General features: G+C 45.8%; 1 protein-coding gene across 5 annotated transcripts in view; it reads left to right on the top strand.

Moving 5' to 3' along the window:
• Window positions 1-4,633: 4,633 nt before the first annotated feature.
• The window catches only part of ZBTB40 (zinc finger and BTB domain containing 40), a 79,669-nt gene continuing 67,018 nt past the window's right edge, over window positions 4,634-17,284 (top strand). For 3 of the 5 annotated variants that reach the window (XM_047870323.1, XM_047870322.1, XM_047870321.1), the window contains exon 1: window positions 4,634-4,792. In XM_047870323.1, the coding sequence (XP_047726279.1) occupies window positions 4,698-4,792 (95 nt within the window). In that variant the 5' untranslated portion in view covers window positions 4,634-4,697. Of the gene's footprint in view, window positions 4,793-8,460; window positions 8,658-17,284 lie in introns of all 5 variants that reach the window. The other 2 variants (XM_047870325.1, XM_047870324.1) reach the window with 2 other exon arrangements.

Below are 17,284 nucleotides of genomic sequence, written 5' to 3'. Positions count from 1 at the left end.
TGTTCTTAATAACGTTGACATGAAAAACTAGGCTGGCTTGCATGTGCAGAGTGAAGTAAAGGCTGGAGGATGAGGACATCACAATAGGTGAGAGGTAAAGGTTGACTGGATTTTGTCCGTGGAAGTGGAGAGTGTATATTTAGAGGTAAAATCAATAAGACTGGGGGACTGATTGAGCGTGAGCAACAGAAGTGTCAGGGACAACCTCCATGTGTCTGACCCGCAAGTGGGCAGAGAATGGTGGGTGGGTTGTCCTCTCTGAGCTAAGGAGCTGAAGAGGAGAGGCAGACTTGGCTGGAAAATCATAGCTTCTGTGGATGGCCTATCTCCATGGAGACGTCAATTTCATTTCATCATCCTGAATGCAAGAGTGCCTTTTGTTTGGGGGGAAACCAAGGCAAGGGATTCATTCACAGTGTCAGATGTTGGTAGGGCCAGACCCACAGAAGGGCCCCAGATTCCATTGGCCGGGGCAGCCCCTTTGCAGCGAGAAAGTCTCCCTCCTCCACGTCTTCTGTCATGTCGGATGGATGAGCAGGCGGCTGACCTTTCTGAGTCATTCGGCAAATTCCAACAGCTTTCTCATCTGAGACTAGCTGGTCTCCACTGGGCAAGATCTGAAGACCAAGCTTCATTTGGATTTGAGAAAAGGGGAGTGAATTTGAACACTTAAAAAGCCAGGGAAAAAGAAAGCCAAAGCCCAGATACCTACCCTAACAAATAAAAAGCGTATGCCGAGCATCTAGCAAATTTCACTTCTACAAATACCGCCACCGCCTTAGGGAACAGCAGAGACATTTGACCGGGCAGCAGCTGTGTAGAGGGTGCTATTTAAAGACTCAGCTTTTGCAGCCCAAGGACTCTGGGTTTAGGATTTGATTAGGAGGCGGAGAGAAGAGAGCAAAGACTGAGGAAAAGAACCAGATTTGGGGAAAAACATCACCGGGTGGTTGGCTGCTGCTGTGAACCCTGAGTATGTTAAATGAGTTCCTTTTAATAAAATTATGTCTCTCCACCTCTCTCTAAGTAAATTAAATGTGTTAATTCATGGAAAGTGTTTGGAACAGTGTCCAGTGCATAGTGCATACTGGAGGGAAGCTCATCATTATCACTACTACCCCTCCATCTACCCACCTACATATATATGCCAGAGATGGAGAAATGCTCAGCTATAATGATACGTTATTGTTAAGTGCTAGGATTTAGAGTGATTCTGTTTTTAAATCTCTTCTCCATTTTTTTCCCCCCGTAATCCTTGAACTCTTTATAACAGACACATATATTTCATAAAACCCTCAAGTCATTCTGAGGGGAAAAAGTGAAGATTCTAGAGTCAGACTTCCTAGGTTTAACCCCCAACTCCATTGCCTAGGAGCTGCGTCACCGTCACTGAACCAGTTTTTATTTTATTTTAATTAATTAATTAATTAATTTATTTATTTAAGAGAGAAAGAGAGCATGAGGGGGGAGAGATGAAGAGGGGCAGAGGGAGAGAGACCATCTTAAGCAGGTTCCACTCTCAGTGCAGAGCCCAACACAAGGCTCCTTCCCACGACCCTGAGATCATGACCTGAGCCGAAGTTAAGAGTCGGACGCTCAACCAGGCCAGCCACCCAGGCACACCTGAATCTGTTTTCTCTTGAATAATAATAATAATAATAATAATAATAATAAAGGTTATAATATCACTTACCTCTGCCAGGGGTTAGGAGAATTAAATGAGATATCTAGGTAGAGCTTGGCATTGTACCTGGCAGAGAATGAGAGTGAGGCTATTAGCAGTAGAAGTGGTGAAGGCTGTACTATTTCTTATGGCAGTGACCGTGTTCCATTGACCTCAATGCCCTTGGCATGTGGTAGCCGTTCCAGAAACAGCCGGTAGTTTAGCTGGAGCCACCTCAGGCAGAGCCTGGGAACATTCTCTGTCAAGGTAGAAGAAAGGGGGGAAAAGTTTTCAAGTACCTTCCTCCTTTAGGTTCAAGGATTGGTCCTTCTGGCAACTGGGAAGCACAAGTTATTTCTTCCAAATCCTTGAGGCTCTCTGGAGAGATGAGGTCCTTAGAGGTTCCCGTCATTGTTTTCTTCTTCTCCCATGTGCTGGGCCAGCTATAGGCAAGAAGTTCCCCTGAAAATTTCCAATAATGCAAAACCTCAAGTGAACAATTACGGAGAAAACTGTAGCCATGACTGTGTGTGAGGGTGCTGGGGGAGGGTATTCTTTGACATCCTAAAACAATCCTTCAGAGGCAAAAGAGTCCTTCCCATATTTTATAAACACTCTACAATAAACATGCATTCCTTTCATTTTTTAAAAATGTCCATTTATTTTGAGAGAGAGAGGGTGGGGGAAGGGCAGAGAGACAGGGAGAGAGAGAGAGAGAGAGAGAGAGAGAATCTCAAGCAGTCTCTACACTCAGTGCAGAGCCCGACACAGGGCTTGAGCTCATGAACCGTGAGACCACAAACTGCGACGAAATCAAGAGTTGGACACTTAACCAACTTAGCCACCCTGGCACCCCAACATGCATTCCTTTTAAAATAAGAAATCCAAAGTTAAGGAATCCTATTCTTTGTAACCATGGTCCCAGGATTCATGTACCTGGTAGGCACATTTCTCATGTTTTCTCCTAGTGCCTGTAGGATGCAGAGTGTTGTTAAGTGGACCAATGAGGACAGCCTACTGTGTGAGATGTTTGAACCTCAAGCCATTCACATTTACAAACAGCACATTGCCAATAATGTTGTTTTTGTGTTTTTTTTTTTTTATTAAAAGAAATCCATTTTGGGGTGCCTGAGTGGCTCAATTGGTTGAACGTCCAACTTCGGGTCAGGTCATGATAGTGCGGTTTGTGGGTTCAAGGCCCCCACTGAGCTCTGTGCTGACAGCTCAGAGCCTGGAGCCTGCTTCGAATTCTGGGTCTCTCTCTCTGTCCCTCCTCTGCTCTCTCTCTCTCTCTCTCTCTCTCTCTCTCTCTCTCTCTGTCTCAAAATAAACAAATAAACATTTTTTAAAAATCCATTAATTTGGGGCACCTGGGTGGCTCAGTCGGTTAAGCCTCCATCTTCAGCTCAGGTCATGATCTCGCGGTCTGTGAGTTCAAGCCCCGCGTCGGGCTCTGTGTTGACAGCTCAGAGCCTGGAGCCTGCTTCGGATTCTGTGTCTCCCTCTCTCTCTGACCCTCCCCCGTTCATGCTCTGTCTCTCTCTGTCTCAAAAATAAGTAAACGTTAAAAAAAAATAAAAAATCCACTAATTTGGGAAATATATTTTGAGCACCTACTATGTGCCAAGTACCATTCTAGGTAGTTGTGGTTTGTTTGCTAAATGTGGCAACCCTGTGTATTGGGGGCTCCCGTGAAGGGACAAGGCAGAGGTGGTAGAAATGAGTGATTAGGGGGCACAACAGCTGTGGTGCGGCTCTAGTGACTACAAGAGTGACTGGATGTCAGCTATAGTAAATCTGACCGTGAACGTGACAGTGACATGAGAGTATAATAGTGAAAGTGACTAATCGGGCAGTAACAAGGACAGCTGTGTACCCAGTAGGGGCCTGCTGAATATTGGCTTGACTATGGGGCAGTGAAAGTAGCTGAGTGACAATGACAGTGAAAACAACCGAAAGGGTGACAGCTGGGCACGGAGTCCAATTGCTATACTGTACAGAACTGTTTGAAGTTTGTAGTCCTTGACAGTGGTCGCCTGTGGTCGGACAGTGACAGTAAACAATAATGAACCCAACGACAGCAACAATGCAAGTGACAGTTCTGCCCAGCAGATTGAATTTGTGATTAAAAACGGTGATGGAGTGGGAGTCAGCCTGACAGTGTCAGCTCTCAGAACGACCGAATATTGACACTGTGGATGTAACAGCTGTAACCACAGAGGGAACTCGGCATTGTACTGAGACTGCTGGATTTGGGTGGCATGACTGGCAGTGACAGAAAAATTGGCTGCGCGTCAGTGACGGAGTGACAGTGTGAGGTTCAGTGGGCCAGCACTGATGTGACTTAATTTGTCTGATACTGTCTGGATCTGACTTAATCTCTTTGGCTGTATGAGGGTGGCAACAGGAGCTCCAACGTGGAACGCTCACTGTGCAACAAAGCGTGTGAAAGAAACTGAGCAGAAGAAAAGCTATGACCACCCCCCCCCCACAACACGCACCCTAAATTCCTGAGCGGGAGGAGGGAAAGGCGGGATCAAAACGCCTTCCCGGCACCTCGATTGGCTGATACGACCCTGGTAGCCTATCACGTCCGAGCGGTGCCAAGACTCTCCACCTATGAGGATGCGTCTGGGGACGCGGCTCAGGTCACGTCTCTGCCTTGCACGTGAACATGTTTTGGAAAAATGTAGAGAAACCGTTTTGTGTCTACTTCTGTGCCATTCTGGAAACAAGATCCCCACTCTAGTACTGCCCAAGCGAGAGTCCGTGGAACCCCATCAAAACTTTCATAAGAGAGTGTGGGGAGGGGAGGGAGTGGCTAAGGTCATAGGTCAGAGAACAGGCTAACAACCGGTTAGCCCCCGCGCCCTAGCATTGGTGGAGGGCGAGCTCGACGCAGGCCCCGCCCCCCGAGGCCCGCCCCCGACACGTGACCACGGCGCGCGGGGCAGGCCGGGCCGCCCCCTCGCCGCTCTACTCCTTACGCGCCGGCCTCAAAATGGCCGCCTTCTGGCGTCTCTGCCGCTGTTGAATGGAGAAAGCTTTATTGTTCCCTTCGGGCAGGAGTGTTCGTGTCCTCTATGGCGCTGTCAATAAAGAACGGCAGTTTGAATCGGTGCTGAACAGGTAACCATAGAAACGGGGCTGGGACTCAGCGTGGAGACCCCTTTAGCTGTTGAGGCCCGAGAGGCGCCCCAAATGAGGGGCGCGCTGAGACCCTTCGGCGTGGCGAACTCCGTGGGGCTCTGCCAAGTCGCAGCCGCCTCCTCTTGCCCCGGACGCGGACCCCCTGGGGAGGCTCCCACCCCGAGCGCAGGCTCGGCTGTAAGTCTCCGGTGGGGAGAGGCCGCGGGGCCCTGTCGGGGTGCACCCGGCTTGGCCCCCGCCTGGGGCCTGCCCTCGCTCGTCACCGCCTGCTCCTCGGCGCGATCCGAGGCCTCCTCGCTGCTGCTTCTCGAGTCTCTCCCCCCTCCTGCCAAGTCTGCGCCAGGCTTCGGCAAACTCCGGCCTGGGGCCAAATCCCCTGTCCCCCACCCCACCCCACCCCACCCCGTTTTGGTCTGTGGGGAACTAACAGTGGTTTTTACATTATTAAATGCTTGGGAGGGAAAAAAGAAGACTTTCTTGTAATTTACGAAATGTATATGAAATCAGATTTCAGTGTCCCCAAGTGAAATTTTGTTGGAACATAGCCATGTTCATTGTTTTATATCATCTGTGGCTCGTTTCTTGCTACGAGGGCTACGTTGAGTTGTTGCGACAGACATGGCATGGCTTTGAGGGCATGGCCCACAAGGCCAAAAATACCTAAGGTCCGGCCCTTCCCAGAAGTGTGCCAGCCCCTGCCCTAGACACAAGTAGACGGGTCAGCGTTGTCCGGCGATTCTTCTGATCGTTTCTCACGGAAAGGGAAACTCGACTTAAAACTACCCCGTGCACCTAAAGCTCTAGACTTATTGATCTGATCTGTTAATCAATGTGGGAATTGTTTTCCACTGTTTTTAGTAACAGTACCATCCACCAGCGCCTACAATAAGGTGCTTCGTTTCTATTCATACCCAGCGGTTTTTTGCTAACAACATTTCCTAAGTAAGTATCCATGTTTCCGCTTAAGACGGGAATACCAGATTCTGAGGTTAAGCTTCCTAAGGGTGTACTAGATTATAGGTCTGGCAGATGGAGCTCATTCCAGGGAGCCCTCTGCTTTGTGACCCGCCTCATACTGCTGGAACTTCTTTGAAGTCTCAACCTGGGGCTCTTTGGTTCTTCCCTGAAATCGTATTCCAAATCTTTGTATGGCTTATGGAGATCTAATTACAACCTCGAAGGGAAGTTTTTCTTAGCGAAATCATCAAATTTATACCACACCCTACTTTCTAATTTAGATGCATTTCTTTCATGGCAGTAGTTCCCAAACTTAGCTGTTCATCCCTAGTTGAACTAACAAACGATTTCAGAACACCCCTTGCCTGCACGTATGCATTCATGAATCTTTCAGTGTTTTTTTAGCACCTACTATGTACTAAGGATGATTCAAATCCCTGGAAGAAAAGTGGTGGACAAGATCAACAAGCTCTTTGCCCTTTCACAGGATTTAAATTCAGCAGGGTCTTGGACAGATGGTATACCTGTAAACAAAGCTAATTTCAAATACAGCTGTCATAGCATCATAATAAAGTCACTAGTTCGTATTTATTAAATGATTTCTGCAAAGCACTGTGTGCTCTATTTACATGGAATATCATTCGGCTCTCTCACCAACACTGTGACGAAGGTAGTATTAATAATCCTGTTGTAAAGATGAGAAAATTGAGATTCAGAGCAATGTCCAGGGTTACATAGTTAATGTACGAGGGAGCTGGGTTCTGAACCTCAACTGATCACACCAGTCTGTATTATTCCGTCTGTTAAATTACCTTCTCTTGGGAGGCTCTCCAGGGCAGGACCACACCTTACCTATTTTTGTATCAGCTGCTAGCCAGTGCCCACAGCCTGTAGTCTGGTAGGTATTAAATAAACAATTCAGGCCATTTGTTGATCAAATATTTGAGTGCCTGCTATGTACCAGACCCCACTGTGCTGGGCCGTATGATTACCGTGAGCAAGATGGACCTAACGCCTCGTGTCTAAGGCAAATAGTGGCAACTGTGATAAAGGTGATAAAACAGTGCTGACCCAGAGGACCCCTCTTACCGGCCTGGCCCAGCAAGGCACTTGAGAAAGGTAGTTTAAACCGAACCTGTTTGAGTGACGAGAATCCAGTCCAGGCAAGAAGGGAGAAGGGAGAGAACTGGGAAGGAAGAACTTTTTAGTGGGATCAGAGATTGTGAGGTGGCAAGAATGTGGGGTGTTGGAAGGATTGAAAGAAGTGAGTAGTGGTGCCGTGATTCGGTCCCGTGCTCTGAGTCTCTGGCCCTCAAGCCAGCTTTACTGCTGGGAGAGCTGTGTGCCGCGGGCCGGTTACAGATGGTCTAGTATGTGAAATGCGGATAGTGGTACCTCCTGAAAAGGGTTGTTGTGTGGATTAAATAAGAAAAAGTGTAATAACAGGTTTGCTGTTTCCTTTTTGTTGTTGTTACACATGTTGCTGAATTCCAATCAGAGAAAACCAAATTGGGCCCCAAATGGAAATGTATTTAAAGTGCTAAATAATAACAAAAGTCTAGGATTATGTTACCAACAAAGCTGAGGGTGTGTGTGTATGCTTCTATCTTTGGGGGCGACAGGAACCGCTCTTATTTTTTCTCATTGTGCTTGTTGAGAGAGGAACTCCTCCAAACGAGTTTTAAATTTTTGTCAACCAAATTATACAACTATCTATTCAGAGTTCTTTTCATTATTTTAGTGTGTTCCTCCATTGAAGGCATGTGCATTTTCTTAAGGCAGTGTAAGAAAATCACAGGTTTCTTCTAGTTGGTCCTTTCAAAGTTTGTTTGCAAATGATTTTTGGTTTCCTCTGAGAGTTTTCAAAATAATGTTGCATTCTTTAAGCAGGGCATTGGACGCTTTAAAGCGAGTAACAGACTTTTTGAATTGGTAAAAATAGGAAGGTATTTGGGGTCATGAACGTGAAAAATTGCAGAGGCAGTGAGAAATCAAGCAGACCGTGTAAGAGGATCGGCAGTGTCAGGTTTTGCTTTAAACTGCGTCTAGTAACCCGATTGCACGTGTCCTTAGAAGGTGTAGTCCAGCCCGGCAAATGGAGCAAGGAACAGGAGGGAGAGTGGCATGTTAATGCAATGTTAAACAATAAGCCCAGCATTAAGTTGCTATTTTAGGTTTGGGTGGGACCTGCACATTTAAAGTGTTGCCGTTTTACTCTGTTATTTGGGTCTGTTGGGTTCCAGTAAAGAGAAGGTGGTAACACTAGTTTTGAAGGATAATATAAAACTGCAGGGAGAGCGAGGGCATACCAATTTGTTTTTCAATCTATTTTATTTCAGTTCAAAGCCTCATTGCAGACGGGCAGAGCAGGGAAACGAGCCACGCTTTGGCAATACTCAGCTGCTTTTGGAGATTGAAGAAGACTGAGTACAACCAAAGTGTGGCTGTTTTTGTGGACTGTCTGTCTGCAAAGAAGCTCTGAACTGAAATAAAATAGATTGGAAAACAAATTGGTATGCCCTGTTGCCTCATACTGAGTGTTTACATTACCCTTCTGGAACACTGCCTGTACCAGCACCCTGGAGGAAGGCAGTGACCCCTCAGACGCTTTCAACTCTTCAAGCGAGTGAGCTCTTTGATTTTCACAAGGAAATTGAATTGGAATTTATGGTTTTCTGGATCTCCAATAGGCTGCCTCCGAAAGCCATCATCCCGATAATGTGAAAAAAGCAAGCTGTAACCACGTAGAGGAAAGAATTAAATATTAAGGGCATTTAAATTCGGAGATGAGATTGTCACTGTCTTGAAGTCCTGCAGAGGGTGTGGTGTGTCGTTTGCAGAGACCTTTGCGGTTTTGAGACGTCTGCAGCCCTCAAGGGAGAGAAGGGTAAGGAAAGAACGCCGGCTTTCCTTGTATTTCCCTGATGTTGTTATTTAACTCCAAATCCTCAAATTCATGACACCCAAGTTTTTCCTGTCCTTAGATGAAGTACATACATTCTAGCTGATCCCAGATTGTTAAACTGGGGTCAGTGGTTGAGCTGCGGGGGATTCACGAATCCTTTGAATTTGCCTGCAGATTTGTCTGTCGTTTTTGTGGGGAGTGAGCCCATTCTTTAATCAGGTCTCAGAGGGATCCTTGACCCTCGAAAGGTGCAGAGCCAACAATGAAACGTCACATGTAATAAAAACCAGTGAACCAAAGTGGTGATGAATCCCGCCTGAAACCAGTTACTTCTTACTGCCGTGTGGTCTTGACTTCAGTTTTGAAAGTATCTTTCCAGGCCTTGTTTCTTCTCTAAAGTGGCCAAGCAGAGTTGGGTGTTCCTGTCTCATAGGGATATTTACCCAGTGAGGTACTTGGAAATGCCTCAGAGATCATCGTCCTTATTTTATAGGACACTGTTGAAATGGCAGTGCGTTGTCTTGGCAACCTTGGTAGCCGTTGCCCTGCTGGTTTCCTCTGACCCGTGAAAGGAACAGTGGTAGGAGCGTAATACTCAGGCTCTAGGAATCCACTTCTTGCTAATGGACGCGGTTCTTCAGGACCACAGGAAAGTAAGGTTAGGAGAGAGAGGAAGAGGAGAGGGATTCACGGAGGCAGAGACCGAGGAGCCAAGGAGGAGGGAGGCTGCCCCTGTATCTGTCCTGGCAGCCCTCTGTATCTATGGAGGGAAAGAAAGAGCTCTTTTTGAAGCCAAACTTCTCTTTCTTATCTAAACTAAGACCTCTGAAAAAGTCATTCGTTGGTGTAGTTTCTGGTTTTATTTATTAGTACTCAAATGGAAAGAAAAGGAAGGAACTGTTTTAAGTCATTTTCTTAGGACATTTTGTAAACGTGGGACCTCAGTAGAAAACTGCCGTGGGCCAGTTTGTTTGGCCCATATAGTGTTTAACAGCGAGTTGCTTACATTTAAAGAGACTTTATGTCTTTCCGGTCCCTGGAGGTATTTGTGTGAGTGACCTCTGTTATCCGCCTGAGAGTCTGATTCTGGGACTCTAGATGGTTTACGAACTCAGTTTTTATGAAGGAAAGGGCCCAAGAAGGAAGAGGAGATTAGAAACAAAGGATTACTAGCTTTTAAGCCTCCAGATATTGGTTACGTGACATTTTTTTAAAATATAAAAACAAAGCGAGGGGCACCTGGGTGGCTCAGTCGGTTAAGCATTTGACTTCAGCTCAGGTCATGGTCTCACGGTTCCTGAGTTCTAGCCCCGCGTCAGGCTCTGTGCTGACACCTCAGAGCCTGGAGCCTGGTTCAGATTCTGTGTCTCCCTATTCCCTGCCCCCCCCCCCCCATGCAGTCTGTCTCTCTCCCTCCAAAGTAAACATTAAAAGAAAAAACAAAGTGAACGGTATGTGGTTCTATTTCTGATTTTGAGAAAATACTGCAAGAGGTTATCTGACCTGCTTGTTAGATCTGTTTCTCAGCTTTCTAACACTGCAGCCTGGTTATTGGATCTTCCTTCTTAACTCCTTGTCCCCCCCAGCTCTGAAGGATGATGTCAGGGGCTCTGGCAGCAGTGAACTTGCCATTTTTCTTCCACCTGGTACTTACCTTCAGTTCCAAGTCTCTTCGGATGGCACCACAAAGTTGCAAAAGGCAGAAACCTGGGAGTCCCGCATATTCTTCCCCTTCCGTCAGCCTCCCACCCTCCTTCCACTCCCTACCTGCAGTTAGCACGTATTTATTTAGGCTACACGGCTACTGATGTCCCCTTTCTCTTTTGGTTTAAAGCTACTGTAATCTCTTGTCCTGGATGACTACAGCAGCCGCCTAGCTGTCCAGCTGGCTTCTTCCTTTGTTCCTCTCTAATCCATTTTGTATACTGATGCCAGTGATCTTTACGAAGCACAGATCACATGTTACTCTGTTACCCCCTTCCTTAAAAGTCGAAGTGGCTTGTTTGCCCTCAGGGTAAATGCAGTTAGTGGCTTGGCCTGTGCTGCCCTCAAGCTCTGGTTGGGTGTGTTCAAATCTCACTTGACTCTCTTCCCTTCCCTCTCACCTTCTACTTGGGCACTAGCCAGTAACACTCAAATGGGCCACGGAACTTTATCGTTCCCTGGACAAGTGGGTCACACTCTGGGGCTTTGAAGGCTGCTGGATTTTCCTGGCCATGTTACTAACCAGCCCAGTAGCGGTGCCACTAACTGCACTGATCATTAGATCACTGAATGTTGTGTGAGTTTTCTGTTGGTTCCCTTGTCCTTAGACTATCTGCTACTTCAAATGTGTTGTCAGATTCTGCCCTGAGGCCAGTTGATGTATTTATTTCTCTGTGTGCTTATGCCACCAATTTGATAAGCTTTATCAACAGGCTCATTTGGTTTAAACTTTAAGAATTGCTTTTAAAAATCTAATTTTGTTTTTTAACTGTGTAAACCATTTATGTGGGTTCAAAATCAAAACTATGTTCATTCACGGTTTTTTTTTTTTCTTTTTTTCAACGTGGTTTTTTTTTTTTTTTTTTTTTTTTTTTTTTTTTTTTAATTTTTGGGACAGAGAGAGACAGAGCATGAACGGGGGAGGGGCAGAGAGAGAGGGAGACACAGAATCGGAAACAGGCTCCAGGCTCCGAGCCATCAGCCCAGAGCCCGACGCGGGGCTCGAACTCACGGACCGCGAGATCGTGACCTGGCTGAAGTCGGACGCTTAACCGACTGCGCCACCCAGGCGCCCCACAGTTTTTTTTTAATAAAAATTTTTTATATATATTTATTTATTTTTCAGAGACAGAGTGAGACAAAGTGAGAGTGGGGGAGGGGCAGAGAGAGAGGGAGACGCAGGATTGGAAACAGGCTCCAGGCTCCGAGCTGTCAGCACAGAGTCCATCGCGGGGCTTGAACCCACGGACCGCGAGATCATGACCTGAGCCGAAGTCGGACACCCAACCGACTGAGCCACCCAGGCGCCCCTCACAGAAGTTTTTATTTGATGCCTGATCCCTCTTCTCTGTTTCTCTGGAGTCTTGCTACCAAAGTTCTGGGGGAGTTTTGCCCATCTGTTAGGTAAGAAATGTTTCACTATAGTTTAAATTTGTTTTCTCCTTTAATGAGATACAGGGTATCTGCCCAAAGTCTGTGCCATAAGTTGCAAAAATATTTTTTTCAATTTGTCATATGCCTAACTTTGCATATGTTGTTTTATTGCTGTACAAAGGTTTTTCATCTTTATATAGTTATATTTATGGGTCTTACAGTGTATTGCTTTAGAATTTGAGTCCCAGGAAGTTTGCCCTGCTTTTAATTTATGGGGAATTTGTTAATGTTTTCTTCCAGTGTATGTATGGTTTCACCCCCTCCCCCCCCCCCTTTTTTTTAAACACATCTAAGGCTCCTATTCATTTGGAATTTATCTTGACATTTAGTTTGGTTTGAGGAAGGATCCAATTTTATCTTTTCCCCATTAGCCAGCCAGGTATTCCAACACTACTTATGAAAAGTTCTTATCTTTTCTCCATTGGTTTGAGATCTTGTTTTTACTGGATACTAAGTTCTTGTATACATTTGGGTTTCTTAACTGGATTTTCTGTTACGTTCCATTGGTTTGATCGCCAATTCATATGCCGTTACGAAACCATCTTAATTTTAGAGGCTTTATAATTTGTTTTAACATCTAGAAGGGCCAGTTTTTTCATATCGCTCTTTTTTAATGTTTTCCTGGCTGCTTTTGCTTGCTTATTCTGCCATATAAACTTTATAATCAGTTTGTCTAGTTTCAGGCAGCAACAACTGGATGGTGTTTCTGTTGAGATTATGTTAAATTTAGCTGAGAGAGAACTGACATCTTTATGATATTGAGTCTTCTTATCCAAGATCTTGGCCTGTCTTTCCATTTGCTCAAGGCTACTTTTGTGATTTTTCACGAGTGTGTTATGTTTTTCCCTGTGTACGTTTTGTATGTTTTCCGTTAAGTTTATTAGATTTTCTTAACTTAAGACAAAAAAATTCCTTTTAGAATCTCTCCAGAACTTCTCAGAGGAGTGTACACACCGACATACTCAAAACGTTTTATCATTTCAAACGGTTCATAGGTGTCCCCGTCATCCTGTCCTGTTACTGTCTCCTCCTTTCTTCCTCCGGTTCCCATTCTCAGTATGCAGCTCTGTGTCCTACATACAGCAGGCAGTCAATGCATATTTGTTGAGTGAATGAATAAAGCAGGAAGGGGAAGACGAAAGTGGGTGACGGAGTGAGCCTGTAAGACCGATATATGGGAAGATTGTCCTTGTATAGACATCCAGACATTCCTAGTCTACACTCTGCAGCAGTGAATTCACTGGTTCATAGTGTTTTGTTCTCCGTACCCTCATCACAGAACTTTAAAAAATACCATGTTGATAATGATAGTTACCATTGAATACCACAAAGTCCCCGCTACTGGCTACGTATTTTCTGTAATTACTTCTTGTAATCCTCATAGCAACTAGGCAATAGGTATGAGTATCTCCATTGAAATATGGAAGTTTCAAACATACAAAAGTGTGAATAGCTTTATGAGCTCCTGTATAGGTGTTACCTCCCTTTTACAGTTGAGGAAACAGGTTTTGAAAGAAAGATTAAGGTGACTCAGGGTTACAAAGTTTAAAATCCGGTTTAGAACCCAGCTCTTTTTAGCTCCCTATTAAGGTTGTTTTTCAAATTTTATTTTATTTTTATTTTTATTTTTTTTTTAAATTTTTTTTTCAACGTTTATTTATTTTTGGGACAGAGAGAGACAGAGCATGAACAGGGGAGGGGCAGAGAGAGAGGGAGACAAGATTGGAAACAGGCTCCAGGCTCTGAGCCATCAGCCCAGAGCCCGACGCGGGGCTTGAACTCACGGACCGTGAGATCGTGACCTGGCTGAAGTCGGACGCTTAACCGACTGCGCCACCCAGGCGCCCCTGTTTTTCAAATTTTAAACTCCCAGCTGGCCAGGGAAAAGCAGAAGCAGGGGAGACAGTCAAGAGCCACTCCATTCTAAACTCCAGCTGGTACTTTTACATGAGTCTTCCCTTCTAATTCGTGTCACAAAGATTTCCCTCACTTCTGTTTGCAAACAGTAAGTCCTCTTATCTCCCTCTCCCTCCTACTTCTCTTCATGCTCGCTCTTTCTTGCCTTCTCTTGGTCTACTTTTATTAGCGCAATTCGGTTTTACTTGATTTTAATTCTGATTTAAATTTTCTTTTATTTTGAGAGAGCGCACGTGCACGTGCACACAAGTCGGGGAGCGGCAGAGACACGGAGAGACAGAATCCCAAGCAGGCTCCACGCCATCCGTGCAGAGCCTGAGGCGGGGCTCAGACTCATGAACTGTGAGATCATGACCTGAACTGAGAACCAGAGTCGGACGCTTAACTGACTGCGCCCCCCAGGCGCCCCCAGTGTTACTTGATTTTTAAAAGCCTGCCGGTGTTTTGAGTCCCCAGCTCCCGGCATGATTTTGGGAACGGAGTAGGAACTTACAAATTTAAATCGCAGTTAGACTTGCCACTCTTCATTTATCCCATGGGTTTGGTGTGGTAGCTCGTGAATGGTGCTCTGAAGCTGGCTGTCATTGGCTCTGACCGCCCTCCTACCGGCTGTGCACATAGCTGCCATTCTGCTGTCAGCTGTCCTCAGTTCCAGTCGGTTCAGACCAGAAGGAGACCTCCTAAGGTCAGAGTCCAAGGCAGCAGAATAATTGGCCCCTAGGGTTCTGGATTTTTTTTCTCAGGCAGCGAAGTGTTGAGGATAGAATCTTCCATGTCTTCCTTGGACATTTTTGAGCACATACAGTGGAATCCCGTAGGCCCTTTCTCAAAGGTAGAGGCAGTAGAGGAGTTATCCTCTTTTGCATTTTTGTTGTTGTCAGCTCCTCAAGTTAACCCTTTTGTCATACTACCTGGTGGTAAATGAGAGAAAGCTAGAGATGAACAGAATTCCCACTTTGAAGACAAAAAGCTTCCAGCATTAGGAGAGGAGAATGGAGTTCATCTGTGAAGTGTGCACAGAGGTGCAGCGAAGGCTGGCCGATGTGTGTGGACAGTGATGGGGGAGGCGGGGCTCCAGAGTCCTTGCTGCTTCTGCCACCCGACTGCTGAGGTACAAGGAAAGTAGGGTTCCAGCCTGAAAGCGGTCCGTTCTCTTACCGCTGCTGTGCATTCTGTGAGAGCAGGGTTTTGCTGAATTTCTTCTCTATGTAAGGACAAGCCTTAGTTACGGGCATTTGGCTGAGCTCAGTAAAGAGCTGCTGGACGGATAGGCGCACGCCGTCCACTGAATAGGCTGGGAAATGGGGCCTTGGAGCCCCGCTGGGGCTGCGTGGGCTCCATCTCCCCCAGCAGCACTATCACCGGCTTTGTGGCCTTGGACAGGTTGGGGCCCTTGAGTCTGTGTGTGGTGCCTCGCGTAGCACAGAACAAGTAGGCTCTAAATTATTGTTATCTCCTCTTAGTTTAAAAGCGCCTTATTCATGTACACTTATGATGAGCACTGAGTAATATATAGAATTGTCAAATCTCTGTGTTGTACTCAGATAACAATGAGTTAACTATCCTGGAATTAAAAACAATCACGCAACAACAAAAACCCCACTTAATTTACTGCGCATCTGCACTGCGTCTGAACAGAGAAGTTCCCCAAAAAGTAGGAGAAGGACTGAGGCATGAAGAGTTCCACTGCTTTTTCAGTTCTCACGCGTGGGCAATATCCAGGGGTGGAGGTTCTGGCTCTGGAGTCAGACAGCGCGGGTTCATTCACAGACTCTACGCTCACTGGCTTTGTGACATGGGGCATGCCGTTTACTTTCGACAGGCCTCTACTTTCTGGAAAGCGGAGTTAGTCAATAATAGTGGCTACGTCACAGGTCGTGCAAAATTTATGTAAGGCTACCATGCGAAGTGATTGGCACAGTGCCTGGGATATGACAAACCTTCGCAGTGTTACCTCCTATTGTTAGATCGCTACCTTAACCCTTCCAAACTGTGTCTTTTTCCCTTTCCAAAATGTTTTTCTCATCGCTTCCCATTTAGAGTGTGTACCTAAAACACAGGTAACAGGAAGAGTCTCATTTCTGTCATTAGTGAACTGGAAGATCTTAAAACACTTGTCAACGTCTCCGTTTCCTCATCTACCAAATGTGGAGTTGGACCAGGTGATTTCAAAAATTCCTGTATCTCCTGCTAACTTCCAATGAGTTTAAGACTTTGAATTCTCTCAGATTATAGCCCAACACTCTTTGGTATGAGAGGCCTAACCCACCCCATTTTAATCTTGCTTTCCTAGCTGCCTCCCATCCTAGACAGGCTGTTTGAAACCAGCAGCATGGTTGTCTATAAAGTCCATTATTTAAAAAAAAAGAATTATGCAATATTTGACATATAGAAGGTAGATTTGTAACTTATATAAGTAATGAAGCAGAGTGAGTTCCAAAAAGTACATCTGTGGGGGCACCGGGGTGGGTCAAGTCGGTTAAGTGTCCTACTTTGGCTCAGGTCTTGATCTCTCAGTGTGTGAGTTCGAGCCCTGCATCAGACTCTCTTCTGTCGGCGCGGAACCCACTTGGGATCCTCTGTCCACCCTCCGCCCCTCAAAAATAAATAAACTTTGAAAAAAAAAAGTACATCTGTGAACTGATTATCCAACCTAAGAACTAGAAAACTAAATATTTTGGTAGGTGGGTTTTTATGCTTCCTTCTGACATTTAATGAATGTTTCCCATATTATAGGAAATGTCCTGTACGTGTATTGACTCATATACATGCAGTGGCTTATTAGTGCTTACAGCTCCCCCACTGATAAGCACTAAAACCTCCATTTTACCTGTGAGAAAACTGAGGACTAGAGAGTTAAGTCACGTGCCTAGAGTCACGCAGTTGGTGAGAGTGGCAGTGCTGTGACCCACCCCCTGGGCGGGCGGGCCGGCCCTAGAGCCTCCAGCCCTTACTGTTAGGCACACGGCCTCTGGAGCCACAAGGCCTGGCTTGGTATCGTGTAGTTGCCTGAGCTCTTTAGTCTTTCCATTAAATGGGTGTCTTTGAATTTGAGCCTAGGTACTGTGTTATACTGTGTGTCCAGATTTCTTACTCCCTGCTGAAGAAAAGCATATTCCTGCAATCAAGTTGGTGAAAACTCGGAACTTACCCACGTCTTCAGGTCACTACAGACTGCTATCAATACCAGTGACAAAGCCAAGGGCCTTTTTTTTTTTAAACATCTAAGAGATTGGATAGGAAAGCATCGGAGTGATGATTGCTTGTTGAGACTCTCCTCTGCCGGCTGGAAGAGTCGCAGTAGGTGGAATGCAGTCACCGTCCCCAGTCACTCGTTAGGCGGTCGTATTGCTCCAGAGATTTTGCATTTGGCCCGCGAAGAGTCATCCTGGGTGAACTCCTGACTCAGAGCAGCGTGGCCGGAAAGGCAGAGGAAAGACAGAAAAGCCTCTCAAAGCCACCTTCCGTTATAATAGCCTTGAAAAAATCGCTTGTTTTTATGAGTTCAAAGATAAGAGGACACAAGCAGTTTGTCAGCACTGGACATTTTGATG

Source organism: Prionailurus viverrinus, chromosome C1 (assembly GCF_022837055.1).
Source record: "Prionailurus viverrinus isolate Anna chromosome C1, UM_Priviv_1.0, whole genome shotgun sequence".
NCBI lineage: Eukaryota > Metazoa > Chordata > Mammalia > Carnivora > Felidae > Prionailurus > Prionailurus viverrinus.
The sequence above is the reverse complement of the archived record's forward strand: the minus strand, read 5'-3'. Positions and strand labels throughout refer to the sequence as shown.